Source organism: Falco naumanni, chromosome Z (genome assembly GCF_017639655.2).
Source record: "Falco naumanni isolate bFalNau1 chromosome Z, bFalNau1.pat, whole genome shotgun sequence".
Lineage (NCBI taxonomy): Eukaryota > Metazoa > Chordata > Aves > Falconiformes > Falconidae > Falco > Falco naumanni.
In genome coordinates, this window is record NC_054080.1 from 77,918,331 (window position 1) to 77,946,246 (window position 27,916).

At 43.1% G+C, this 27,916-nt stretch overlaps 1 protein-coding gene across 11 annotated transcripts in view; it reads right to left on the bottom strand.

The window, feature by feature from the left end:
- The window catches only part of CELF4 (CUGBP Elav-like family member 4), a 721,304-nt gene extending 707,199 nt beyond the window's left edge, over positions 1 to 14,105 (bottom strand). For 10 of the 11 annotated variants that reach the window (XM_040580547.1, XM_040580545.1, XM_040580541.1 and 7 more), the window contains exon 1: positions 13,534 to 13,969. In XM_040580547.1, the coding sequence (XP_040436481.1) occupies positions 13,534 to 13,813 (280 nt within the window). In that variant the 5' untranslated portion in view covers positions 13,814 to 13,969. Of the gene's footprint in view, positions 1 to 13,533 lie in introns of all 11 variants that reach the window. The other variant, XM_040580543.1, reaches the window with a different exon arrangement.
- Positions 14,106 to 27,916: the final 13,811 nt, after the last annotated feature.

Genomic DNA, 27,916 nt, shown 5'->3' on the forward strand with positions numbered 1-27,916 from the left:
TGATTTAATGAAACAAGAAAAGTTAAAAAAAAAAAAGGTGCAATTGCCTTGGTGAAATTATAGACTTACTGCACTGTTTTGTACTTTTAATCTTTGACAGCGGACAATAAGCTTTGAACCTCAAAAGAAAAAAAATAAAAACACCCACCTTTTCTGTCTAGTCTCAGTAGGTGATGTACAGAAATACACGTTTGTGTATCTGTGTGTGTGTGTACACTTTGCGGGTGTGGGTCTTTCCGCTACTACCCACAGCTTTTTTTCTTTTGGAAAATACTCGGTCAGTATGGCTCTCTTTCCCCAAACCCTGTTCAGGAAAGAGTGGCAAACGGAAAGGAGAGATAGTTAATGCGGTCTGAGAGAATCAGAGTGGTGACTTGCAACATGAACCAGTGAAGTGCTCTCTACAGGGGTGACAGCCAGCAACAGCACAAGGGCAAAATGTCGGTGCAGAGATGAACTGAGGGAAGAGGAGTGTGAACAGTGATGGTGAGAGCCAGGGAAACAGGTCTGTAGTGGCAGAGGTTGGCTATGGAAAATAAACGACGCGTGAGAACAGGTAGACTGAGAAGGACGTTGTGGGAAATGGATATTGAGCCTGGAGCAGTGGCCAGGGAAGGGACCTGACGCTGGGCACAGATCTGAGCCTGTGGTCCTCGCACCCATGCCTGCACCTTCCACCCAAGGAGGAAGCCTGGGAAGAAGTGATGAAGACCTGGTCTTGGATGCAAACCCAGGCAGTGAGAGCCCAGGTGCAGCACTTGGAGAGTAAGTGCAGGGGCCAGGCATGGAGAACCGAGCCTGGGGAGCGAGCTGCTCGCCTGGCAGTCAGACCAATGCCTTTTGCCGGGTGGCACAGAGCAGGGTCGCTGGGCATGCTGGTGGCTCGGCTATTTCTTTATAAACTAAGAAACTGCTGCCAAGAGTCTTGTCCCTGGATTGGTGTAGGGGAGAAGGCAGGGGAGTAACACACCTATTGTGCAACTCCTTTTATGAATAAACTCATAAAATCTAATTCTACCAGCACCTGTCTGGCCTTTTTCAATGAGCCAGTCAGTAACAAATGATCATTTAACAGCACAAAGCAGCCGTTATATAGGAGAACAGATTGAGGCTAATACAACACACGTTCCCCTCCAAACAAGAACCCAACATTCTTCCTTCATTTTTTTTTCCCCATCTGCAAACACTGTCAGTAAAGCTGAGTAAATATATAAATAATTAAACAAACAAATACTTTCCCTGCTGCCCCCGGGCCTTTGAAACTGAGACTTAGTTGGATTTCAGGCAATCAAACAGCATCACATTCACACACTCACACTGCACGCACGCTTCCTCTCCACCTTTGACAGAATATCATTGACTTGAGTGCACTGTGATGATTTCAGATAGACTAGGGGTTAGATAATCGACTACACACACATACACACATGCACACTCCAGCTCTTCCATTTATTTCATAAAAGACATAAGCACAGATAGGATGGAAACACACACACACACACACACACACAAAACAAAACAAACAAACAAAAAAACCCACCAAAACTCCACATACGTTGCTATTGATGAACTAACTAAAACTGCAATGAAATAACAAAAAAAAACCCACAGGGAGATGAATTTGTTTGCTTGTCAGAACTTCACTGTAGGAGACCACCTGAAACCCTGGTTTTAAATGAAAAGGTTTATAATCTAATTTTGTTGTGGCTGGATACTTGAGGTCACTGGAATCTTGTTTGTTCCCCACAATAAGCTACTTCTTGGGTAGCAGTAGTGAAAACTCCCTTCTGGAGCACCTTGCTCTGCCAAAGACGGACATGCATATCCCTGCTTAAGGATTCACATGGTGTCTGTCTGTTGTTTGTGAGGCTGGGTCACAGTCTAACTATTGACTTGAGAGAGTGTTGGGTCAGTCCTCAGCAAATGGGCGACGACTGCCAGTTCCATCTGCCCATACTGAGGGCAGGAGTACACTTATCTAGAGAGAACTTGCTCTTTTCACTGACCCGGTGAAGGCAGATACCTTTGGCTTGATCCAAATTGTACTGCAAACAATAGGTTTGGATCAGGCCCTTAGAGAAGGAAGGTGGGATGAGCCCTTCATCAAATCCTTGAGCTTTGCAGCTCCCTCAGTTGCCATAACAATGAAGAGTATGTATGTGATTCACTAAAAGAAGAAAAAAAAGAAAAAAAATCAAGATCCTGAATCAGTGAATGATGATATTCCTGTAGACAGAGAAATTAAAAAGGATGAATCCTACTCACATAAAGAAAACTGGCAAAATTGCTATTGACCCTTTCTTAGCAAAGCAGGGACAAGTATGTATTTACAAGTGAAATGAGCAAAGCTAATTTTCTATCTCCCCACAACGTGTTTTTTTGAAAGCGTGTTTTCCTGATCTGCATTGAAAGGGGCTCTGATGTAACACACTTGTCATCAGAGATACACCAAAACCTTTACTGAGAAAAAAATAAATGTCAAATTTGTGCCATTAAATTTTCCTTCCTATGAAAAATAAAAAAAACCTAAAATTAAATTTAAAAAAATCCAACTGTCCCAATACTGCAGATGGGAAAATGAAAGATCAATAGCTCACTGGAGCCAATGAGAATCTTTCCATTCATTCAACAGGTTTCAGATCAGGCCTGAAGGCACCGAGCTTAAGTGACTCCATCAGAGAGTGATGGTGAGTAATTATCCATGCTGTGATTAGAACCCAGGCGTCCTCACCGCCTGCCCTCACCTACCAGATAACGCCCTTCCTTTGAATGAAACTGCAGGCGCAGGCAGCAGTTTAAGAGGGGAAGCTCTGAGGTGTATTAGCTATCAGCAAATAATCCAGAAGGAATGGCAACGCTTGCTTTTCTTGTTTATTTATTTGTTTGTTTAATTGAATGTTAACTTATACTAAGTCATAACAGAATGTAAAACCTAGCGCCACTCTATCACCCTTACGTCCTGCAAGATCTTTACCTTCATTTCCTCCCAGTGTTTCTACGGATTGGCTTGCCTTCACCCCCTCCCCGGCTTCTCTGTCAATGACTAAACTAGGAGTTAAATTATTTGTAAGATACTCTTTTTTTTTGGTATCAAAATTGGCTGAATCCCGACTCTTGTAAATGAACATGCAGCGATGGTATGGTTTAAAAGATTTTGCCAAAGGATTTTTGTTAGTTGTCTTGCCCATTCCTCACTTCCACTCCTACCTTCCTCGTTTATTGCCAGTATCTTGAATGAGATTTCTTTTTCTTAAAAGGAAAAAAAAAAAATCCTTAAGAAAAAACCTAAAAGATAGAAGGAAAACAAAGAAAAAAAAATTCCAGACTCCCTCCGAATGCACAAACCAGAACAAACCCCACAGAATAGCATAACTGAATAACAATGTATCTTTATAAAAGAGGGTGAAAAATTGCATCCTCATCCATGTATTATTGAAGATGGAATACAATCAAATAAATCACTTTAAAAAGCAATTAAATACTTACAAAATAAAAATACTTGTCTTGTAAACTGACCAAAAAGGAAGGGTGTAATGAAATGCAAACCATCTTGAAGCTACCACACAGAAACTGGAATGAGACACTTCACGCTGAACCATATAGCAGAAGTGAACTAGCGTACCTAGATAAGGCAGCCTATTGCTGAAGACGGAGTAGTTAGGAAATTCAGAAGGAAGCAGGTCTGTGTATCTGGATTTAGACGAGTAAGAACCTAAAGGCAGTCACATTGCATATTATCGGTCATTCCTGCCTCAAATAACTGTTTCTTGCAGAACTGTCCGTAACCTAGGGCCCAATCCAAACACTGCTGCGGGCAAGGTGGAGTTTTCCTGAAGACTTCGACAGGCTTTGGAGCAGGTTTGTAGCTGCTCTGGAAAGTGTTTTCCTGTCAATTATAGATTACACATGTCACAGAATATATGTTACTTCCACCCTCTTCCCCCCCCCCCCCCCCCCCCCCCCCCCCCCATTTCTTAAATGCTGCTAAGGGTGTGAAAAAATAATCTAAATCAAGCACTTGTGTTGCATTGCTGTGTAGAAAAAAAAACCTCTCTAGGATTAGTCCTGTTCTGATGGAGGCCGAACTGGTTGACCAAAGCAATCCTAGTTGCATTGCGTTTCTCAAGCCCCCGGCTTCTCTGCAGCTGCCAGGCAAAGACCCGATCCTAGGGAAAGAGGTGTTTCATTTCCATCTGGGTCAGGCGAAATAATGGGCAAGAAATGGCACCTTGCCTGTAAGAGGCAAGAAAAGTGAGTTCGCTCTGGGTTAGCTTTTGAAGAGCTGCGAGCCACCTACTTCAATCTGCTTAGCAGAGGTGTCTCCCTCTCCCCTCCTTTCCTTGCTCATACACCATTTCAAAGAAGCGCATCTTTACCTTATTATATTATTAGAATCAATCAATAATATTAATATTACATGTGAGCAATTCTGTAAATTCTTCATAGTTCTCCTCCTTGCCTGTTAACAGCAGGTACATTATACAGTCTCTGGTTAGATTGGTCAACCAGGCTATCGATAGTCTTAATAAGCAATATCTATATTGTGACCTTTGCTCACCGAACTGAATCTCTCCTATAGGGCTGTCAGATTCCTTAAAGAAGTATTGATAAGCTCATTACTGTATTGCTACATATAATTTTAGGTGTTATTTTCACTCACCCTCAAGCATCTAGTAGCCTCATGCTTTTTTTCTTTTTTTTTTCCCTCCTAAAGTTTCGGCCCTTTTACAATTGATCAAATAGTGAATTAGAGCATTATAGAGAGGAAACATAATCAGGGGATTTCTACAAGCATACTGTGATATATCTTTTGATCTTCTGACAGCCTTCTTCCCTCTGGATCCTAGGAAAGAAGCACTGTTTTATAGGGATATTATTAGGCTGATGCTGCTTTATACATATACCTGCAAGAAGCTACCGAATCCAACAAAGATATTTGTGCGCGTTTGCAGTGAGTGATGCATATTATGTGATGCGAATCTGTCCTTAGGGACTGAAAAGGAGAGGAACTATGTGCAAATGTAAGTCTGCCCTTGCGATACATGTGTGCATACACAGTCTCTGTGTATTATAGACACAGGCATTTGAATTAAAAACAGGCCGAATATGCAGTCAGATCTCATCAGCCCAACTCTGTCTGCAAAGCTCCATTTTTATTCTGTTTGAAGAAGCTTCATGTCCAGAGTTATCTGCCCCAGCACACTGGGAAGTCAGCTGGGTTGCCTCTGGAATATTTTGGAGACTCAGAGACAAATAAACCAGAGATGGATTAATTAAGTGTGACTGTATCATTAAATTAGTATAATGAACAAACAGCTATGTATCATGTTAAACTCTGCATATAATTCCAGGAATAGCCTGTTAAGTCACCTGCTACTTTCATGCAAGAGTGTGATTTCTGTACTGTCTTTTAGAAAGGAATTGTTTAGAGACCTGTATCAACCTGTCTGTACTGAATACATGTTTTTGTTAGTACCACATGTAATAAATGGGGGGGTGTGTGCGTGATATACAAACATGGCAGGCACACTTCTCTCTGCATATGCACTTCTCACATAAATGTTCATTCTCGGTTGCACCTTTCACACAAGCGATGTCTTTTTTATGTTTTCCAGACTGAAACAAGGAAATTATAGACCTCAACCACACAAAGGGGAAAGAATAGCCTGCATTACAAACTGAGTCTGCACTGTACCTTGGCATATCAAACTTTAAGCAACTTTCTGGTAGGAAAATACTTTGAGACACTTAACAGCCAAGGTGCTTGTTGCTGGCAATTGTATATCCCTGGAGGCACCAACATTGGCAACAAATCCATCTATGAAATAGTTAATGTTAAAGAATGATTGTCCATGTTCAACAGAGGAGGGAGAAATAAACAGATAAGGTGAGGTAGATCGAAATCTGCATGCCTCATTGGCTGAGTTGCTGGATATTTCTAGTGCATCTGAAAGGTTTGTTACTAAGAACCTGTTAAGTATCTTTAAACCTTTGATCTGTAGCTGGTCTTAACAAAGGTGACAATTAATTAGAATGCATTGCAATAAAGTCACATCGTGGTCAGTTTATATATACCGTCCAAAGCTGGTTCACAGAAGTCACTGTCCATTAAAGTCTTCTTGGAGTCTGGTTCATTATCAATTTTTCCCCCTTGCCTTGATCAATATTTTTGGTTGCTTCTGCTTGACAAACTTAACACAATGTCTATATCTATATGTCTTGCCATTCATTTACATGGAATAGATGGCCATATATGATTTATTTTTAGCTACTACATATGGTCAGGCACATTATTTGAGAGGTTTAGCTCTCTCATCCATCTTTATTTTAAGGAGCGACAATAATAAGCTTTCTCTTCCTTCAAGGGGATGTCAGTTGGATATAATGAATGCACATTAAAAGCTGCATTCACCTGTGTGTGCATTCAGGCTGTGGCTCACGGTGACAAAAGCAAACAAATGCAATATCTGTGGTGACATCCTGACTCCAGCCCACACCAGGCAATGCAGCACAAAGTGATTCGACAGCTCCTGCGATCCCCAAAATGCGATGATGCATCTCGAGGAGGCACAGGGAGAGAGAAGCCCCTAGAATATATACCCTGGCTCAGCCAGCGAAGTCGCAGTGGAAGAACAGCCATAACTTTAGCTCACCATGGTTATTATTTTTCCCTTTTTCCACTGCAGATTTTAATACATAAGGGTCAGTCTGCCATGAAAAACCCTGGCGACAGTCATACGGGCATCGGTGGAGCAGTTAAGTGAGTGAGAAATGTGGCAGAGTTCAGGCTTTTGTCAGTTCCTCAGCTTTGGTTTAGTGTTGGTTTCACTTATGGAAGGAAAGCTAAGTTAAGGGCAATCCAGTAAGCACAGAAGCTGGTAACATTAATTGCAGGTGTTGTAGTTTGCTACTTAAATCCACACTCCAGCATTTTAAAGGGAATGTGAAACGCAAAGTGCAATCCTGCACCAGAATTTCCAAAAGTAGACTCACCGAAGTGATGGCAAAAATCTCACTGACTTCTGCCAGCAAGCAGGCAACAGGCCTTCGCTCCCTAAGTAAAATGATGCTGGGATTAATGGAACACCAGCGTCCCTGTTAAGGCTGGGATTCAACTTAGGGCACTTAACACCTCTCCCGCTTAGCACAAACCGTTACAGGGCAGAAATCAGACAGCACTTAACGCACAGGTCATGGTGAGCTCCGCAGCCTCCTGCTATTATGGAATATTATTTTAAGGCTATAGCCAATACCTACATGAGTCTTTGTGCATCTGATGCTTTTTCTCTATTTTAAACGCAGGTAAGTGGCCCAACAGCCTAGATCATCTCCCCCACTTTTTCTCCCTTGGAACCATTACTGTCTGTCGCATAAACCTGCCTGGGTTCACAGTTGATTGACGGGAGGGACAGTAACAGCTCCTTTAGTGTCGTTATGGTCTGTCAGGTCAGTGCGGCTGGTATGCATGCGCACAGGGTATGCATGATAAAAAACACCCTGACATCTTGCGGAAAAATGTGGCTGTGTATTTCCAGCTCTTAAGGCTAGGGGAGGCCCTCCTTGACCATCCAGCCCCTTCTGCCCCTCGCTCTTGACCACCGTGCATAGAAAGTCTGTCCTCTGCCCGCTCTTCCTGATGGGTGCAATCCACTTTTCCGCTGAGCACGACACTTTCCGCAACCTCACTCATTTCTTACCCTTGCAAAATTTCCAGATACCCTCTGACAACTTCTTTCAAAAAGCTATTCCATCAGCTACGTGGCTTTTATTATAGTATGCAATTTGAATCCTGTACTAAAGAAAGCCCTGCCCGTGGCACTGGCCACTGGCTGATGCAGGATACAGGACCAGATGAACCACGCTTTTCATCCAAGGTGACAAGGTTCCTCAATTTTTTCCCCTACTTCAGTACTGATGCTCCCACTCTCTTCTTGCTGAATACAGGTTGGGAGGGGAGGGGGGGATAAAATAAAATCAAACCAAATTGTCCCCTTGTTTCTGTTATGCTTCAGAAATGAGTAAGCTCCTGATTCACCCTTTAAAACCATGGTTTGGCCAAGTAAATACTATGAAATTTGGTTGTTGTCGCTATTTTTTTTTTAAGTGAAAGAAAAAAAGTACCTTTTTTTTCCTTCACTAAAATGCACAGAGACACCCGTATACGTAGATATTGAAGGACAAACCCAATTGTAATCCATAAATGTGTAGGAAAATAAAAGTCTAACCTGAAGAAAGGCAAGAGAAGAAACAAAAGCTCTAGAAACACAAACTTTAATTTCTTTCTTTCCTCCACGTTACGTAACTTTAAAACAAATCCATTCTTGTAAGGATGATTAGTTGATGTGGTAGTGGGGCTAGCTGAAGAACAGCTTTCAGTGCAAAACTTAACAGCCAAGCGAGAGATCCCAGAAAATTGGAGTTTGTATTGGAAATGCTGACACAACCGTAACAACAGCATCATAACTGGCTGCAGCTGCTTTTAGAAACCAGAATCCATGTCCAGACCCCTGAAAAAAAGAGTTAACATATAGCCTTCTAATTTATGAAGCAATCTGGGCTATCTGTTTGACATTATCAAAACACATACACGCTCATGTGTATGGAAGATTTTAATGTACAAGGAGTTGCTTTTTTCTGCTCTCTTCCATCAAGTTATCCAATTGCATTTTGATTGTTTTAAAGGGTTGTTCTTTAGACCTTAGGCATAAAGCCTCCTCTGTTTTATTCCAGTTTATTTGTGCATTTACCTCCCTAAAACTTGTTTGGTTTACTACCATACTAAATGCTGTATGTGTTGCTTTCAGCCAGGCAAGCCTTATGTTTCAATTATGGAGGAGTTTATTCAGCACCTATATTGCGTTGTGCTTCTTTTCAACTAAATTTCCATTTCCCAAAGGCTATATGCATAAATGTGTATACACCTCTTTTTTCTGTATGTATACAGATACAAAAATCTATACATTTATACACATATACAAATATATCATCTTAACTGAATGCTCATTTTCATTGCACCTTTGAATTTCTGAGATATCCAAAACCTTCATAAACATATTTAGACTTAACAAGGTTTTATTTTTTCTAGCATCTATCTTTGTAATCAAACAGAACAGAATACAATGAATGGAATCCTTGTTTACCTACCCCCATGGTGTCTTAAATTTCAATATTATTTATACTTTTGAGATGGTAAAGCAGCAAAAGAACTAAACTGTTCTTTCCATACTGCATTTTTCTAGCTGCATTGAATGCCTTTCGAGTGAGGTTCGGGTCAGGTAGGAACACCGTCCTAACCACGGGACTGCAATGGTGGGTTTCAAGGAGGGTTTGGAGTTTTGTGTCTTTTTTCCCCCGCTAAACAAGTGTTGAAAGGTTGTAGTATCTCTCAGGTCTATGGAAGGCTCTTGCCTTCCCACCGCACACTATCTCCACTCTTTAAGTGCACTCACCCGCGTGTGTTTCAGTAAATCTCAGTTAAGTGTGGAATGCTGATTTCTTCTGACTTCCTAAATAGAATATTATGGAGACCTGTGCGTTTTAAATTAAAACACATTCCAAGCCTTGGGTACAAGCAAGCTTTGATAGAAAAGGCTGTTTAAACCTTTGGGACAGTCCTATATTTAGATTACATTAATTCATAAATATTATACTAAATACCACTTAAATTGGCCTTAAATGACTTCAAAGATAATGCATTATAATATGGCTGTCCTGAGAGCACTAACCTTTATGTCTCCCAGTAACTCAGCCTTTAAGCATACTCCACTGCTAGATAAGGAGGGGAGAAGTTATGAATGAATGGCTTGCTAAATTGTTCAAGTGTGATTAGTTAACTCCGTGCGTGTGCGTATGTGTGTGTGTATGTGTGAGTGCGTGGGTGGGTCAGCTCAGCCCTGGTAGGTTCCTACCCGTGGATCTCAGCACACAGCCTCTTCCCAACCCTAGAGCAAAGTACCACAGCAGGAGCCTGTTCCTGCCCCGTGTGGAGAGAAGCGAGGACGAGGGAAATACGCAGCAGCTATGCTCGTGTCATGAAAGCTTGTTTTCTCAGGGATCTGGCAAGCCTTTCCTACCACCCCTCACACGCTGCTTCCCCCGTACCCTTTTCTCTCTGCGTGACTGTGAGAGAATTGTGCTCCCCTGCCTCTTCCCTGGTATCTGGCCTGGCATCAGCCGGGGCTGCTGGTGAGAGGACGTGGGACTTCACTCTCCTTTTGTGATAGTTTTTTTAGGAAGGGAGCATAGCCATGTACTTTATCTTCAGGCTCTTAATTCTCTATTTCCTCCTGCTATACAGGAGCACCACAATAGGATCTCTTCATAATATTTTCAAGAGCACACATCCTGTGCTCTCATTTTGATAGATTTACACCTGAAATTACTCTGGGTGCTACATTTTTACTTTAAACTAATCCATGTCTCTTCCCTCCTTCCAACACAAACCCACCTTCTCCCTCTCCACACCCAAGGTTTGCTCTCCGTACACTTAAATAAACTACAGCTCACTATTAACCCTTCAAGGTATACCACTACCACAGCCTCATCCCCTGGATTAGGAATGAAATCAACAGAGTGATGGATCAATTAATGTATAAGCATTATGCATCACTTATGGAAAGCATCTTGGGGTTTCGTATTGCCAGCCTACCCCGAGAGCCAAGTTGGACTATCTTTATGCAATTCTTCACCTATGCCTGCAAAGCAAAGCCAAAATAAGGAGATCTGAGTGAATACTATGCTTCACATGACGGCATTTAGAGAAGGGAAAAGGAAAAAAAAAAGATTAAAAATGAAATGAAGTGAAATAAAATAATAAAAAATAAGCCAAACACAATCCTCTTCCTTCAAAGCCCCATCATGCTTTTTGATTTAATAGTAATTAATCACTACTGGCAAGAAAGTAATTTTTTTCCAGGTAGCCAGAGGCACATTTTTATCAGGATTAGCTAATAAATCAGCGGCATCGCTAGAAAGGAGTTCAAACTCTTCTCGGATGTACTAAATAAAACCGATCTCTGAAACGCTGGCAACTCAGTGTCTATTGAAGCTTCACTCAAACCCTAGCCTGCGAAATAACAATCATCATCATTTTTTCCTTCCAAAGTCCAAAACTTCTAGCAGGTTAAATATGACTGTTTCTTTCAAGAGGAACTCATGCAATTTGGTCTGATGAGGTGACAAGATTTCCCACCTGGCTTTTTTCCTAGGTTGCAGCTTTAGAACAGAAATGAAATGAAGGGAAATGAAGTTAGTATCTTGCTTAATTCAGGAATATGTGTTAAACACATCCAAGCAAGATAAATGATCCCTCTCTCACTCTCCTCTCCCTCCCTCCCTCCCCTGCTTCCTGAGTTTGTCTCTGTGAATACAAGCATACAGTAAAAGCAAAACTGAACTGAAAGGGAAAGAATTCACATCTATGAAAGAGAAATTAAAGTTAACGCATAGACTGATTAATTACAGGTTTAAGAAGAACATAATAAAAGAATAAAATCTCATCAACAAATTAAAATAACCACCCCCCAACAGAAAAATCCTTTATCGAGGTGTTAGCTCAAAGGTTTCCTCTACACTATTTGAAGTGTTTCTCCAGTGTGGCTTTTACTGTTGTTATTTTTATTTTACAGAAACCGCAGATAATTTTTGCAAACACATGCGTGCACACATGATCTCAGTGGCTACTCTCACTGTGGTTTGTCTGTTAGATGAAACCTCCCAGGACCTTTCCATCCCTGTACTTCTTACTATGATTTTTATTGTTATTATTAATAATTATTATAGTATGGATGTCATGTTTAAATGATGCCCATTGGACCTTGATGTGGCTTCTAGGAAGCTAGTCGGAAAAGAAAGCAATGTCCGAAAGGGCTACACTGATCATCATAAATATGAGAGGGGTGTTTGGAGCAACCGGCAAGAAGGGAAGGAAGAAATATCCTATAACTTGGACTGACTCCCCGGTTCCCGAGCCCTGAACATTTTATCTAGCCTGTACGAAACCGATACTTTGTGCTGTCAGGGTACATTTTGAGTCGCATTTCCTGAGGGTGGAAGAGAGGAGGGGAGTGAGTGGGAAGAGAACTAAACATGCTGTTAAGTTCAAGATTTACAACTCGCCAAGGCATCTAGAAAGCTGGAAAGCCAGTAATGCCATTACCCGTGACTCTCCCTTCCGGGAGTCCACCAGGCTGGAGTAGACACTGCTACTGAACCTCTCCTGTAAGATACAACTTCCACTCCCCCCGTGGCTCCCTGCAAAACCCTTTCTCCTCCTGCACTAAAAGTGGAGTCACACCCCAGTCACTTCTAGTCTGGTCTTTTCTTTTCTTTTTTTTATAACTACATATCCAATGAAATGAACACACACACACATTCACAGAACCTCAGTTAATAAAGTGGCTCACTTTGCTCCTGGGTCTCTCCTGCTCCTAAGCTGGGCTACCATGCAAATTATCTTCAACTTCCTCCCCGTGAGTCCTACTTTCCTACCCGGGGATCCGAGCATCTCTCCCCCACTACACGCACCCTCCCCCACCCCCAAAACGTAGCATTATCTAATCTGAAATGCACCTCCAGAGAGCCTAAGCTAAGCAGGGAAAGCAGTGGGCAGAGACGGAGCGAGTGAGGCATTGCATGGGGAGTATGTCTCCACTGCCTTTAAAAAAACCTAAAAAGTTCCCGAGATGGACTTTGGACACCTTAAAGTAGTGCTTGGAATATGCTTGCTCGGGGACTTCTCCCCTCTGGAACTAAACTGCCACCTGTCCCTCCCGGCTCGCTCGCTTCAACACAAACACAGACACACACCATTATTTTGTACACGCACCCCTGCCCCGTTTGAGATAGCCTTTTTTATTGTTGTTTCTAACCCTGTTCCCATGCTGAACAAAATCTAAATTAAATCCCACCCCGGAGCAACTCACTCTCCTCCACCTCTGGCGCTGGATCAGACTACAAATAATAATTGTAAAAGCAGTAAAAATTAATATTTAGGGAGAAAAAAACACGGAGCGGGGGGTAAGGGGGAGAAAGAAAAAGAAAAGGCGCCGGTGCCACATACACAACAGTTGTAAAATCGGGGCTTCCCAGCCCGGCGCAGGCAGGCGGGCAGGCACAGGGGCACACACCCCTGGGTGGGCAATGCGCGGCTCCCGGCGGTGGGTACGGCACCCGCTCCCTTTCAGCACCACGGCGTGCGGACAGCTGCCCGCCAGCCCCGCCGCCCGCCCCGGCGCTCGCAAGTAGCTGCATCTCGCCCCCCGGAAAGGGGGGAAAGAAATAAAATTTACTAATAAACCGAACGGAGCTGACTCCTTTCGCTGCCTCTCCCTCTTCTCTTTCCAGGAGGGTCTATTATTTCTTTCCCTGTCCCCCCATCCCCCCCAGCCTGCCGCCTCTGCCCTCCGGGCCAACCAAAAATGAAATAAAATGAAATGAAATCGAAAGGAAAGAGAGAAAGAGAGAGCCAGGAAGGGAGAGGGAACCTGCCTTCCTCTCCCCATCTCTCTCGGGAAAGTTCAGGAGGTAACTCACCTTTGTGCATGCCAGTGAACCTGTCCTTCAGCACCGTCAGTTCATAGATCTTCCCGAACTCCTCGAAGAGCGGTTTGAGGTCTTTCTCGTCCAGGTTACGGGGGATCTGCCCAATAAAGAGCTTAATGGCATCGTGGTCCTTCATTGGGATGGTGGATGGGTTTCCGGGACTATGGTTTAATCCGTTCATATGCCCGTTGGTGCTGGGGTTGCTGTGATTGCTACTCAGGCTGGTATTGTCTGGTTGTCCGTTTGCTAACGTGGCCATCTTTATATACATAGAGAAAATCTTCTTTCCTTTTTTCCCCCCTCTTCTTTTCTCTCTCCCTCCCTCTCTCCCTCTCTCTCTCTCTCTCCCTCTCTCCCTCGCTCTCGCTCCCTCTCCCTCTTTCACACACACACACACACACACTCACACACACACACACTCCTCCCTCTCTGTCTCTCTCTCTCTCTGGGTCTGATCTGATTTTTTTTTTACATTGAAGATCTGTGTCCTTTCCGTTTAAACAGGCTGGATCGGTTCAAATTCCCAGCCAGACTAGGGGGTGGGGTGTGAGTGTGTGGATGTGTGTGTGTGCGGGGAAGGGAGGCTGGGGGTGGGGGACTGCTTTTGCCTCTACTCTGGCTAAACCCCCTCCTCCCATCCAACCACCCCCCGTCTGTCTGCCCGGTAGAAGCTCAATGGTATCTTCCAACACAGCCCCTGGCTATAAATAGCACTAGGCGCATGGCTCTTTGAGAGACAGTCAATTTCTATTGTGCCAAGTGAGCAAAGGGGAACGGTTGCGTTTTTAGGACCAATGATGATGATTTTTTTTTCCTTTTCCTTTTCCTTTGCAAGCCCTCCGATCAATCGTTGTCGTTATAATTTCAGTGATCATCGGGAAAGCTGCCGTTTTATTTGAGAGGGGGAAAAAACCCAAACCCAAGGTGTTCTGACTTCTTCCTATTAATATGATGTCTCTTATTTATAATTTACTCTTATTATGAATTCTCAATTGATAATAAAAGCAGTACAGACACGGACGAATCCTCGGGCTCAGAGGTTGCTTTTGCTGTTGTGGTTGTGGTGTTACAAGCTCTCTTTACTATATCTCTTCTTGTTGCATCTAAAAAAATGCATGCTCTTTACGCTTTTTTTTTTTTTTTAATTATGCTGCTGATGATGACATCAAGCTAGAAAAGGCGCAAACTGTGTTATTGTAGCTCTTTGGAGGGAGACGAAAAATTTTGAGATGACTTAATTTTCATGATGCCGATATTTATTTTACATACAATCAGTGCGGGCGTTATCTCCTATACTAGCTGCGTGTGTGTCTGTGTGTGTGTGTGTATTGGAAAGGGATTGATTAGATAAGATTTTCTTGCCCGACTTCCAAGCCATCAGGATATTCTGTCTCTCTCTGATGGAAACATAAATTGTATTTTGTAGTCATCAGGGATCGGGAGTTGCTTGTCCGAACAATGCTCTCTAGACGGTGTGTACTGTATGGTGGAAATGAAATCAGCTCTGCTTTCATAGCATCTGGGGGTGGGGAGGGCAGCGAGGCTCGGATTAAGGACACAACTCCCCCTCGTCCCCCAAATAATAACAGTAATCCGGACAGTAACAAAACAAGGCTCTGCATGTTCTCAGAGCAATTTTTTGTTTCGGCTTGGCTTTTTTTTTTTTTTTTTTTATCCCTTTCCCCCGGTTCCCGTGCAAGCTGCGCGGGGACGAGGTTTGGAGGAACAGCAGCAGGCGAGCCCCGGAGCAGCCTGCGAGTTACCTGGCCTGAACCCCCCCCCAACCCCCGGCCAGGCTGCAGCCACACACCGCCCGGCTCTCTCCTCCACCGCGGGGGTGCTGGCAGCCCCCCTCCCCCCCCTGCCGTGGCCGCCCCCCCCCCCCCCCCCCCCCCCCGGGCACCGCGGGGGCTCCCAGCCATTGTTCCCGGCGCCGCTGGCTGCTCCCCGCGGCGGAGGCGGCCCCGGGGGGCGGGCTGGGAGCCGGACCCCCGGCCGCCCGTCCCCCGGGAGCGTCAGGCAGGGCGCTGGTAACACGTGTGACTGTAAACGGAAGGGGCAGCCGTGGAGGAGGGAGGTTATTACTTAAAATTTGCAACGTCCCTGCGTGTTTTATTGACCGGAATTTATTTTTATTTCTGTTTTTTAAAAAAAAAAAGAAAACAAGCAACAAAAACAACAACAACAAAAAGGAACAAACCCACAACACCTTTGTAGCAGTTTTCACTTCATTTGGCTTTGGTTGTAATAACAGAGCAGCAAGGCAGTGTCCTGCTCCACCCTACCCCCTACCCCCCCCCCCCCCCAAAAAAAAAAAAAAAAACCCAAAAAACCAAAAAAAAAACCAACAAAAAAGACAACCAAAAAAACCCAAACCACCCAAAAAACCAACCCAATGCAGGTGGCTCCGCTGTTACAACTACTCCCGTGAATGCGAGCCCTCCCGTGCCTTAAAGGGGGGCCCCTGCCAGGGAAGGAGCGCGGCGGAGCCCGATCGTGGGGCGGAGGGTGGCCGGGTGCGGAGGGGTACAGCAGGGCTGCGCCCCCTCCTTGGGCGACCGACGGCCCCGCGGGGGGAGCGCGGCGGGGCGGGGGCGGGGGCGGGCCCTGCCCCAAGGAGCCGCCCCGCCGCCGGATCCCCCCCCCCCGCCCCTTCCCCCGGGGCCGGCTCCGGAGGGCGACACCCGAGCAGAGCCCCCGGCAGCCCTGGCTGCTTTTTACGGCTCTTGAAATATCTTTCGCCGCTAATGGGGAGGCAGCTGCTGCCAGACGCCTCACGCCGGGCTGGTGGCAGGCACCGCGCATTGTCTGCCGTCTGACCGGGCTTGCTATTTATTGGGGTCTAAGCGCGGGGGGGATCTACCTGCCTTCCCTTCCCGGGCATGCACTAGCAACGTTTAAAGGCTAAAGAAACGGAGATCTGATAGCCCAGGAGCTGCGGGGAGGGTAAAACCCTCAGACAGCCCCTCTCCCAAATCCCCAGCCCCGTGACTCACCTGCTTTCAAATCCTGCCTTGTGCCTTGGACTGTGATAAAAGAATAACAACAACAAAAGCTGCATGAAACAAAACCTTTCAGCACACACCACCCACCCCCCGAACCAGGACCTTAAAAATCTTGATACCCACTCTTCCTGAACCTTAAAACCGTACCCGTGCTAGAGCTAGGGAGGCTCACCGAAAGAAAGACTTGTTAAACGTTTTTGAAAGAAGGAATATCCACTAGTGAAAAGTGAAACAGCATCCAGCACTGATCCATCCCACGGATAGCTCTGTTAACACTTTGTCCCTGAGCAGGCCACTCTGCCTGCAATCACGACTTATCCCAAATGGAAGCCAATTAAAAGAATAGGGCAGTGAAAAAAAAGAGTAATTTTGTTGCTCATCAAGGGTGTCCCTTTTATAACAATATATATTTTTAAAAACTTTGTGCTGGTCCACGCCCCGTTTTCACAAAGCCACAAGTATAGTCATTTAGAAATGGATGCTGTTCAAGTACAGCCCCCTGGTGCACAGGCACAGCTGTGAGGGGTGGCAGGATGAAATAATATGGACACAAATATTGCTACAAGGGCTCTGAGATGAACACAGCTGCTACTGTGGATGGAAATAAGCTATACCCCGTAAGCACCTTTACACATGTACAAGGAGCTGTACTGGATTTTAAACAGATAGAGGCAAAGGAGGAGTGAAACACTTATCTATAAACCAGCCTTTGCTGAACAGTTCCCAAGTGAGAAATGTTCCCAGTGTAATCACAGTGGGTCCAGTTCAGTCATCCATAAGCAGGGGAGTCCACAGGAATTTTGTAAGAATAAGGTCTTTTGCAACAGTCTCCAGTTTCTCCCAGAGAGTAAAAATTATTTATCTGCTTGGAACCAAAATAAAGCACTTTATATTACCCCCTCCATTTTTTGTTTTTGTTTTTGTTTTGTTTGGTTTTTTGTTTGTTTGTTGGGTTGGGGGTTTTTTGTTTGTTTTTAAATGTACCTACTTGCCACAAAAATGCAACTCTCTCCCAAAACCATTTACAGCCCCATTTGCTTCTGCTCCACACTCTGGTTAGTGTCTCCTTTTGGGGGGGCAACACAAGCAGTATTTATCATGGGGTAGATTGCCAGCAATTTTTAATTCTTCAGAAGAAATGCTATACCCCGAATCAGCATAGCTGGAAAAATGCACTGGCATTGCTAGACCCGCAGCAGAGAGATGCAGTGGGACCAGCCACAGGTATGCACACACACACCTCGTGCGGGAAAGGGTTTGGGGACCAGGCTTTGGCTTTTAATGTGCCTTTCAAAGGGCTTGATTGATTGCTGTTAATCCTGTGAACAACTTCCGTGTTGTTAACAGGACTGCCCGCATTAGTAAAGGTGCTTGCATGCATTAGTATGCCTCTCGTCCCCATGACGTCAATAGACAGCTTTCCAATGACTTCCAGGAGGGCTGGATCAGGCCCTTGCTAGCAGCAAGTTTTTAATGAACACCGTTTGGTGCAGGGAAGAGGGGCATAGCGATACATCAGCCCTGACTGTCTTCAGTCTCCAGGAAACAAGCAAGTAAAAAAGCAGAGCAGGAATAGGCCGAAAGGTTGCTGGAGGGGGATTCTTCTGCTGAACTTCAAAACCTGGACCCGTAGCACACACAGCCATCATTCGCTGAATGCTATAAAATAAATGGCAGGCAACTTTTGTTCCAAATAAGTAAATAATACCTGTGATTATTTTTTTTTTAAATAGATAAAATAAATGGCAGACAAGTTTTGCTCCAAATAAATAAACTGTAAGTGTTAATTTTGTTTCTAAATAGTAATATATCCTTCTTTAGGTCAGCCCAGATACTTTCAGATACTCTGCTAGCTTATTTTATTGAAATTTTTCCTAATAAAACATAAGACCATTAATAGCAAAGATACACATTCCAGTTACAATTCAAAGATACAGCTCTCAGCTACTATTAAAGGGCCCGATCCTGCCAAGCTTTCTAACTCAGCTGGGACTGTTTACTTCAGCTTGTTAGGCTTTCTAGGGAGCGCTGACAGGATCAGGGCCTATTAGCTGCGTAATCAAATAAAATAATTGAGAGCTGCATGTGGGCCTCTAATACATCTAACTAAAGGAGAGAGACCACCGTCTAGTAACTTTGAGCAAGAACCTAAGCATCAGGGGATGGACCTGATCCTGAAAACCTTAATCTGCATTGCTGTTAATCAGTCTGCTGTGGTCAGAGGGATTATTCATCTGAGGAAGGATTACTCATGTGAACATTTGCAAGATTGGTCCCTGAATTAATGCGTGAATCAGTGTGGGGTTTGGGTTTTTTTTCCTCTTCTTCCCCCCACCTCCACCCGCACCCCCGCCTTAGTTAGAATCAAGAAGGTTGATTGAGGAGAGAACTGAAAATCTATTTGCATCCAAAGGAGCTTAGTACAGGATTGTAGACAATGTAGGCGATGACAAAAGGTATCACTGTAATGAAAAGGGAGCTTTGTTTACGGAGGCCTTTTGTTATTAAAGTAGCACTGGTGAATTTCAGGTGGTAAAGTGAAGGCTGTATAGAAAACAGAGGTTAATAGAGGACAGAAAAATAGAAAAGACCATGTATGCATGTGTTTGCATATACGTTTAGATACAGGGTTTGTGCAGGCACATACATGCACATCCTTACATTCCACCCTATGGATTCTGCTATTTAAACAGAGCTCTCCAGAATATTCCTAGTACCCGCACTGTGAACACTGTAAACATGTTGTATTAGTCCTTTGAAAAGAATATCGAGTTTATTACCTCCTCATCCCTATTCTGTAGTATGTATGTCCCTGTATATAATGAGTAATGAAAGCAGGCAAGCCTGTATTGCAGGGGCAATAATGTTTCATGTTAATATGGTCCTTTTCATCATCAAATCATTGTGCAATCAATAACAAATTAACGTTCACAGCGCCCCTCTAAGGAAGGGAGATTTCAGTTTAATAGGATCTAGTAGCACCACCAATTACAAAGGTTGTCTGAGACTCCATACAATAAAATCCTGTTTGGCTTTGACAAACTACACGTGCTTTGGCTGAAACTCTAAGTTGGGTGCCTGCCTTTAGTTCAAATTCTTTAATTATTTTGGCAAAATTTCAGCCAGACCCATTTGCCTGTCCCTGAGAACAACCCAGAGGAGAACCGGGCAGGTTTGAACTGAGTCAAATGAGATGCTTTGTAAAGCTCTCCTGTCCCCATGCTTTACAGCATGATACTAAGAGCTGACAGGAGGTGAAGCTCTTTCTCAAGTCTTTTTGCTATCTTGGGGAAAATCCGCCCCAAAGTGGCCAATTAAAAGTCTTGGGAAAATGGCAGTTCTCATGCTCACTAGAGATGCAGATTTCCAAAACCAGATTCCCTGGTGGCTCAGCTCTCAGCGGGTACACTCCGGTGGAGGCAAGAGTTATTCCTGTCATTGCAGCACTGGCCTGGGACAGGCCAGGAAAAAATTGAGTCTGGATACCTGAGACAAAAGCAGCATGTCTGTCTTCCCTGTGCTTTCAGGGACCGACAGGGAGATCCAATAGTGAGACTAGAGCAGGAACTAAAAAGAGCTGGAGGGAATTCAGGAAAGCTAGAAAGACAAAGGATGTTGGAGTATACTGGGATGGATTGAGAAGAGACACAATGGGGAACAGACCGGGATTCAGACTCATGGGTAGTATCTGCACTAGCAAATGAACCAGGTCCAGAGCATAGGTTTGAGAAATTAATTATTACTTTAATCTTAGCACATACTTTGGCATGGGTTTGGCCCATATCAGCCTCTCAGCCACCTTATGGATGCAGTTTGAAAGTCATCACAGGCCAGTAGGGTGTTTCCAATAGGCACTGTAGACAAGGACAATGTGGTTTTTGGCAGAAGAGAGTTTAGCCATATAGGTATGTAGTGCCATTACATTTAGACCCAGGGTAAAAGAGTTCTCCAGTTACTTATTTACACTGACCTGGTTAGCCATGGAGAGCTTGGGAGGAAAGGTGGTGCTGAGACGCAGCAGTCTGCTTCTCCATTGGAAGAATCTGGGAAAATGGAGGGAAATGGGAGGGGAAGCAGATCTAACAGGGAACCGTCTGTGGTAGAATAACAGGGAAAAGGGTGGAGTAGATATACAGAATGCAATGTAAGAAAGCATTGGAGGGGAAACTGTGGGAAAGCATAGAGGATCTGAGAACTCATGGGGTTTGTAAACTCGGGGACAGGCCACTGGATACCTAAGGCAGGAAAAAGAGACAGATTGAGGAAGAGCCAAAAAGTGAAACTGTATACTGCATTAGAACTGGATGGGGGGATACAGAGTGAGAAGGGCTGGATCTGAGACAAGGATGAGTTAAAAAAACAAGAGGTGTTGCCAGGAGGACAATATTTGCCCCTAAAAGACCACTCTCTTGTGTGCTTGAAATAGGAGGCAAAATCCCCCAGTCCTCTGCAGTCAACAAACGGCACTGCACATGCCATCTACTCTGTGAGTGATCATGTAATTAAAGGCTGAATTAGAATGCATCTGTACAACAAAGGAAAATCCAGGTTGTGCACGTAACCTCAATTCTGGGGGCTCTTAATATTTAAGTGCTTGTCTTTGCAACCAGAATAATTTCTTTTTAATTAGGGCTTGTGCGCATGTTTGTGTGTGTGTATGTGCACTTGCATATATATGTGTGCATATGTGTGTTCAATTTATATTTATCAATTAAGAAAAATAACACCAGGCAAAGAGCTATAGGGAAAAAAATTTAACTCCTTTTTTTTTGTTTCCTTTATTTTCTACCACTAGTTTGGGATCTGGGGACTTCAACTTAGTTTAGGTAAAAGATGGATTTTAAGACAGCTTTTTGGGAGCGATGTCCTCCCAAAACTGTAAGCACACTCAGTACATCTTCTTGAAAATCAGACCTAACTTTGAAAAGGACTTTAAGCAGCTAATTCATATTTGGGCACCCAGCTGCTCGCTGAGCTTTAGAGAGAACGGAACATGGAGATTAGGTACATGACGTTAGCATCCCAAGTCAGTGGTCACTTTTCAAGTGGAGCTTTACAGCCTCAGGGGAAACAATGACAAAGTCAGTGCTCAGATTCAGAACACCCTGATATCCCATGGCATGTTTTACTTCTGAAGCTATGCCCAGTCTCACTTTGAACAATGTATGTTGTAGGCACAGTCTCAATATTGGATTTGTTTGCATGAATGAATACTTGTTTTATAAAACCCATTCTTGCTCTTATTTTATTCTGCAAGTAGCCAGAGGGAATGTCAGTCAGGGTCCAGCATCAACAGTGCTGATTTCACGTACCTCATTCTAATGCAGATCCATGGCAGATGACCAAGTGTTGACAGCATGTGTGTGAGGGGGTGTGTGTGCACGGGCATGTACGTGTACATCTACACATACACATGTATGGAAATAACTGTAGATAGAGAAGGAGGGCATTCTGTAGCCAAATGGCAAAAATGTTCCTCATCAGCTTTCTGTTAGAATTTCATAGTACCTTTAAAGATTTTTTCACCCCTTATTTTGTATTAATTCTCTCTGTCTGTCTATCTCTCTGCCTATTTCTCTCTCTCTCTCTGTCTATCTATATATCTATGAATCTATCAGTTCTTTGCTGTCTGATACATGGTATCTCTACCTGCATTATTTGCTATTGTTTTTGCAAATATGCTCAGTTTTCTTAATGGTCGATTTTCTAAATCCATCCTAGAATTTATGAAAGTAATAAACTTTAGATCTCCTCTTACACCTTTTTAAACTTCTATTTCTTAGTGGTTTTGTCTGTTTCTGTCCAAGATAGTAAATCATCTATACTGTGGGCTGTCTTCTAAAGGCCAGACATGTAGATGGAGGCTGTAAAGGAAATAAGCAAGGATGTGCAAACTGCCCAGGCCTTCAATAGCAAAGGGAGAGACTACTCATGCTTCTAGTTAGCTGTTTAACCAACCCCAAACTCATAAGCTTATGGAACAAATACAAGGTGTCATCTGGCTCCTGTGTTTGCACACAAGTGTGTATTCTATAGGAAAGCTTCATTTCAAAACAACTTTTACACCTGGGAGCAGTTTTCATCTCAGACTTCCTTCCAGCATCTCAGGAAAACTGTACACTGCATGTACCCACCACCCCCACCCCCACCCCCCCCACCCCCCCGTGATCTTAAAGTAATAGTTATAGTACAAGTGATAGCATAATATAGAGATTCAGACCCCATTTGTTCCGTTGACTGCAATAGGAGGGTGAGAATTATTTTTTTTGTATTTAGCTGATGGGTTGTGCTGGGCCTGAAATTAGAGCAGACAACATTACATCCTTTGTGCTTTCTGCATGTATCCTTTTAATTCAGGAGCCCCAGTTGCCTTTGTAGTTGATGCTGAAAGATAGGCGTTGTCGAGGGCTGTTCATCCCTCCAGACCTTTGGTTGAAGAGGAAGTGGTAGATTTGAATCCAGAAAGAAGTGCCGGGTCTCTGAGAGGCAGCAGATGAGAAAAACACTCAGAGAAGGTCACAAGTGGGGCTAGGAAGAGGGGAGAGAGAGAAATTGAGAGGGAATGTAGATATGAAAAGAAAACTCTAACTCACAGGGAAGGCAGCAGAAGGCAAAAGACCTAGTTTCCTGGAAGAACTAGATAAGTCTTCCTGAAGAAATGGCTTGGGATCAGAAAACCATAGATTACAGGAAAAGAACTGGGTAGATAAGGAAACTGAGACCTTTCTGAGGAAGCTCTGAAGAGGCAGTTAAGGAAACTAGATGCAACGGCTTGGAGGGGTGGGAGCATAAAGTCCAAGAGGTAAAGCATGGGGAGAAATGACAAAAAAGCTGTAGGCTTTTCCAGAGTCCGTAATGGATAAGAAGTCTCTGAGTCTTCCCACACTTCCACAGTCTTCCAATTCATCTAGGATACTGACAAATTGTTCCAGCTCCATTCACAGTGGTTTCTTATGGAAATATCATCTATCATAGACCCATAGAATCATTTAGGTTGGAAAAGACCTTCGAGATCATCAAGTCTAACTGTTAAGACAGGATGGCCAAGTCCATGTGACAGGAAATAATGAGTTGACTGTAAAGATGTCATCACCTTTGTGAATTTATCTACACCAAAAAAAAAGTACTTAAGATGAACAGAGACATTTGTATAAGCAGTTGCAGGCATATATTAACATTGAAATTTAAGATTTCCCAGTATTATTTTCACATAAAGTTGGAAATCAGGGGTTTTGGTGTGAAATCATGGGAGAAGTTTAAACATGAGTTTAAACTTCCTCCCACTGGACTTGCTGGAAGCACCCCATCAATATAATCAAGAAGTCAACTCAAGCACATGGAAGCAGTCAAATGAAATACTGGTAACCAAAGTAGGATCAATTGAAGACTCAGAGTCAAAATAGGAGAGTTCCTGTCCTGTAGTTCTGTTTTCATGCATTGGCTCATGCTGTGCTCCTGCTGGTGCCCAGCCACAGCGCTGCTAAGAAGAGACCAAGAAGAACCCTGCTAAGTCTCAGACTGACAAAATTAGACCTTGCTTTCCAGGGGCAATTGATTTTGAACAAAAAAAGGCCTGATCTTCTTTGCAGTCTGTGCAGAGGGAAGGAAATTTGTCTTTCTTCTTGCTTTTGACTGCAGGAAATGTCCAACTGACTGATCAATGGTGTACATGCTGTCTGTTTGCTTGCAATGCAACCTGAAAAGAAACAAGACCCCACAGAGTGGGACATAAAGGTGAGGCTGTACCATTCTTTCATCAGAGAGAGAAATGCATAGCAAATGGCAGCCATGTGTGTTATTGCTATTGCCTTTGAAATCAATGAGGAGAGAAGCTTTCTTAGCAATGCACCTGAGAGAGAAGTTTGCTCCCTTGAAGAACCAGGATCAGGCCACAAGGATATCAGCTAGCTTAAAGATTTTACGTGGCTGAAAAACATCATGTAATGAAATTACCCTCTTGCACATATCAATATATTCAGTATCTTTGGTGTTGTTATGAAATGGAACATTTTTAGCAAAGAGTTGTCTATCTCTAGGTGATCTTTTTTTCCATCCACACAGCTGAATCAGTTGAACTTGTGTAACTCCATACATCCTCTGAGCCTCAGGCCCCAGCAAGCTTGTCCTACCAACATGTCAACCAATCAAGCTGTAAGAGCCTGAAAGCTTAGTTACTTTCCACAGTCACATCAAAAGGTCGTATTAAAGGCAAGAGCCTTGCTGGTGGCTTATGCGTTTCCATTATAGAAAGTGAATGGGTCTAGGTTTCAGAATACATAGGAGTTTGTGCTTAATGAAGATGTAGGTACAATTTTTGGTGACTGTTTTCTGCAGCAAATTTGCTTCCCAAAGACACAAGTGCTGCTGTCCAAAGGCCACCTTTCCCCTCCATCTCTGCCTCTCCTGAACTCTACAGAAAACTTAGACTGGGTTTCACAGCCCATCCCAGAAAACCTCAGGTTTTTAATCTGAAAGCAAGGACTCTTTCAATCAAATCTGAATTCTGTCTCAATGATTGGTATGAAATACCTTTGTTTATATTGGTTAAGGATCTGCTTTTTCATGCCAAACAATTCAATAAGAAACTTTGCTGTTACTCAATTCCTCTATTTTCAAAGAAAATAAGAACCATATGAGGGGTAAACCTCTGTCTAAGCACATAGGACCCAAAGCCACCAGCATGCACCTCAGTTTCAAAACACTAAGATTCTTCTCAAGTGTTTCCAAGCATGGAAAGTTGCAAGGAATTCTTTATTACTATGTCTGAAATATCCAGTTCAAATATACACTTAAAATATACAAGTATACATTTTTAAAGAACTTTTTTGGTTGTTGTAGCCCTTTCCTTTCTTTCAAAGCATTCATCTTAGCAGCAGATGATATACCAAATCATCCCCAGTTATCATACTTCATTGATTTTGCTATACTTGCCATAGACCATGTTGAGGATTTGAAAATCAGAATTCAATAATGTCAGCTGAGCTTGGGAAGGCAACGTGTCTTCTGATAAACCAAATAATTAGCTGAACAATCTCAACCTGCACCCTAATATTGACCTTAATATTCTGGGGCATTTCTGCCACATACAATGTTCAACATGTTAAATTTCTATTGTGACATTAGTAGTATGTTCTTCTTGTACTTAAGCTTGTGTAAACTGGAAGATACTCTGTTATCAGTGGATTTACTAGTGATTTGGGGCAAGGCTGAGCAGTATTAATTCCCAAATTTGACTGAGTACAGAACAGCTTGTAGACTCAGCAGTGTTTCTGTGTTCCTGAGCTCATATCAGGATGAGATATAGGAACATATCAAGGCTCCTGTGCCATGGTTTCCATGGAAAGAAAAGTGAGACATGCAGTCTGGATGGGAACTATTGTGTGGTCAGTTTGGAGACAGTAAGCACTCAGTAGACTTTCCAAGGTTCCCCACGTTTGTGTTGTGCTGAAAGTGGGGGATGTGAACTATAAGAATTGAGTTTCATTCCTGAGTTTAATGCTGCTTTCATTAGGAATGTCATGTATCTATGCTGATCTCCAGTTTGCCTTTTGTACTGAGTAATGGACTCAGTAATTAATAGTCATTATGTGTTTTTAATATTGACAGATTTAGATTTTGGCTTATATGGTACCCCAGAAAGCAGGAGGCAAACCTCACATTGAATCTCTGGGTGGTATTTTCCTTCCTGACTAGTCAAAATAGCTGCTGGAGATGCTTTTGTCTATTCAACAAACATGGGAAGACTCACAACTAGTCACTAAATCAAGTGAACTCCTAAAATTAGGTGGTAAAGCTTGAGTCCTAAGTTCGTAAGTGGTCCATGAGTGCACAGAGGAAAGGTCACTGTGGTAAGTAAATACCATATGACACACAGCAGTATCCCTGGATGCAATAGTTTCCTGGAGATAATTCGCATGATGATGGACTGAGTATCTGGGAATCTTAGCAACAATGAAACACTCTTCTGCAATACGACTCAATGCTTGTAGATACAATGAATGCAAGGAACTGAATGTAATGCTGTTGTTGGCCCTTACCCAGTTTTCTGATTGAAAAACAGTCTGGAATCCCATGCACACTCAATCAACCAAGGTCCAAGATGGAGGAAAAGAAAGAAAAGACCAATACAGTCAGAAATATGTTATGCAATATGAGGGCTTGGACATGATAATAGCAGGGTTTTTTAAATAGGATGGAAGGTATGACACTCTTGAAACTATCCTCTCAGAGGCTGTCCAGGGAGAAGTTCAGCATCCCTTGGCAACAAGAAAACAGATGAATATAGAGTTAATAACGTTCCAAGGCCAGCATTCTCCTGCTGAAACAGATTCTAATATAGAAGGCTACATGTGAGCTATTTTTGTGCCTACAATGACTGCTGTGTTTGCCTCCACTCCCAGCATCACTCTCATTGTACTGTATGTAAAGCACTTTGGGACACGTTGGCTATGAAAGGAAGTTCAATTTGTGAAACCAAATTCTATTCTACCCTCAGTCACTGCACACTGAGCCGGGTCAGCTCTGCATTCATTTCACTTCTTCTTTTTTTTTTTTTTTTTCAGAATTTACAGCTCCTGCCTGTCTTCAGAGTTACCGAGGAAGCACACACATGATTTTATATAAGTCATGCAGATATTATGTTTTTATTTGTAAAAATATATACATGCTTACGCATACACAGAGACATATACAGACTCTGTAGAAATGACTCATAATAAAAAGCAAGAGACAGGGGAAAAATATATCAGTTCATGCCTTTCTTTGCTTCAGATTTTTTATTGCTTTTCTGTTGAATGATATTTCTGTACTATCTACATAATGAGTACCGTCTTTCTTCAGATAATTAAAGAGATGCTGCCCATATCCAGCTAAAATTATATATTTACACATGGCAACCTTCTAATAATAAACATGTGAGATTGTTACAACTGAACAAAACCTCACAAGTCTTCATTATTTCCCTCCACTTAGGCTCTTTATTATCCTTCTTCTTATGCATCTAGCTCTGGTGAGTGATGCCAGAGAAAATCTCAGTAAAAGGACAAGGCAATACAGCCTGTTGGCTTGCACCTGGAGTCTGATGACTTGGACTGGCTCCTTGGTTCTGATCTCTGGCGTGGCTGTGGGCCTCTTTCCTTTGTGTTTCATGACCTCTAAAATCGGAATAGCACCATTTCTCCCTTACCTTGCTCCCACACACAGAGACTTTCAAGGAAACTTGACAGAAAACCAGTCTTTTTCAAGGCCAAATACTTGCCCGTGAAATATCACAAAATACCTCCAGACTGTGATCCTATGCCCTCCCTACAGAGTATGAAAAATCTTCCTTCTAATGTGGTGACTCATTTTGGATTCTAGTTTTGTGGTCT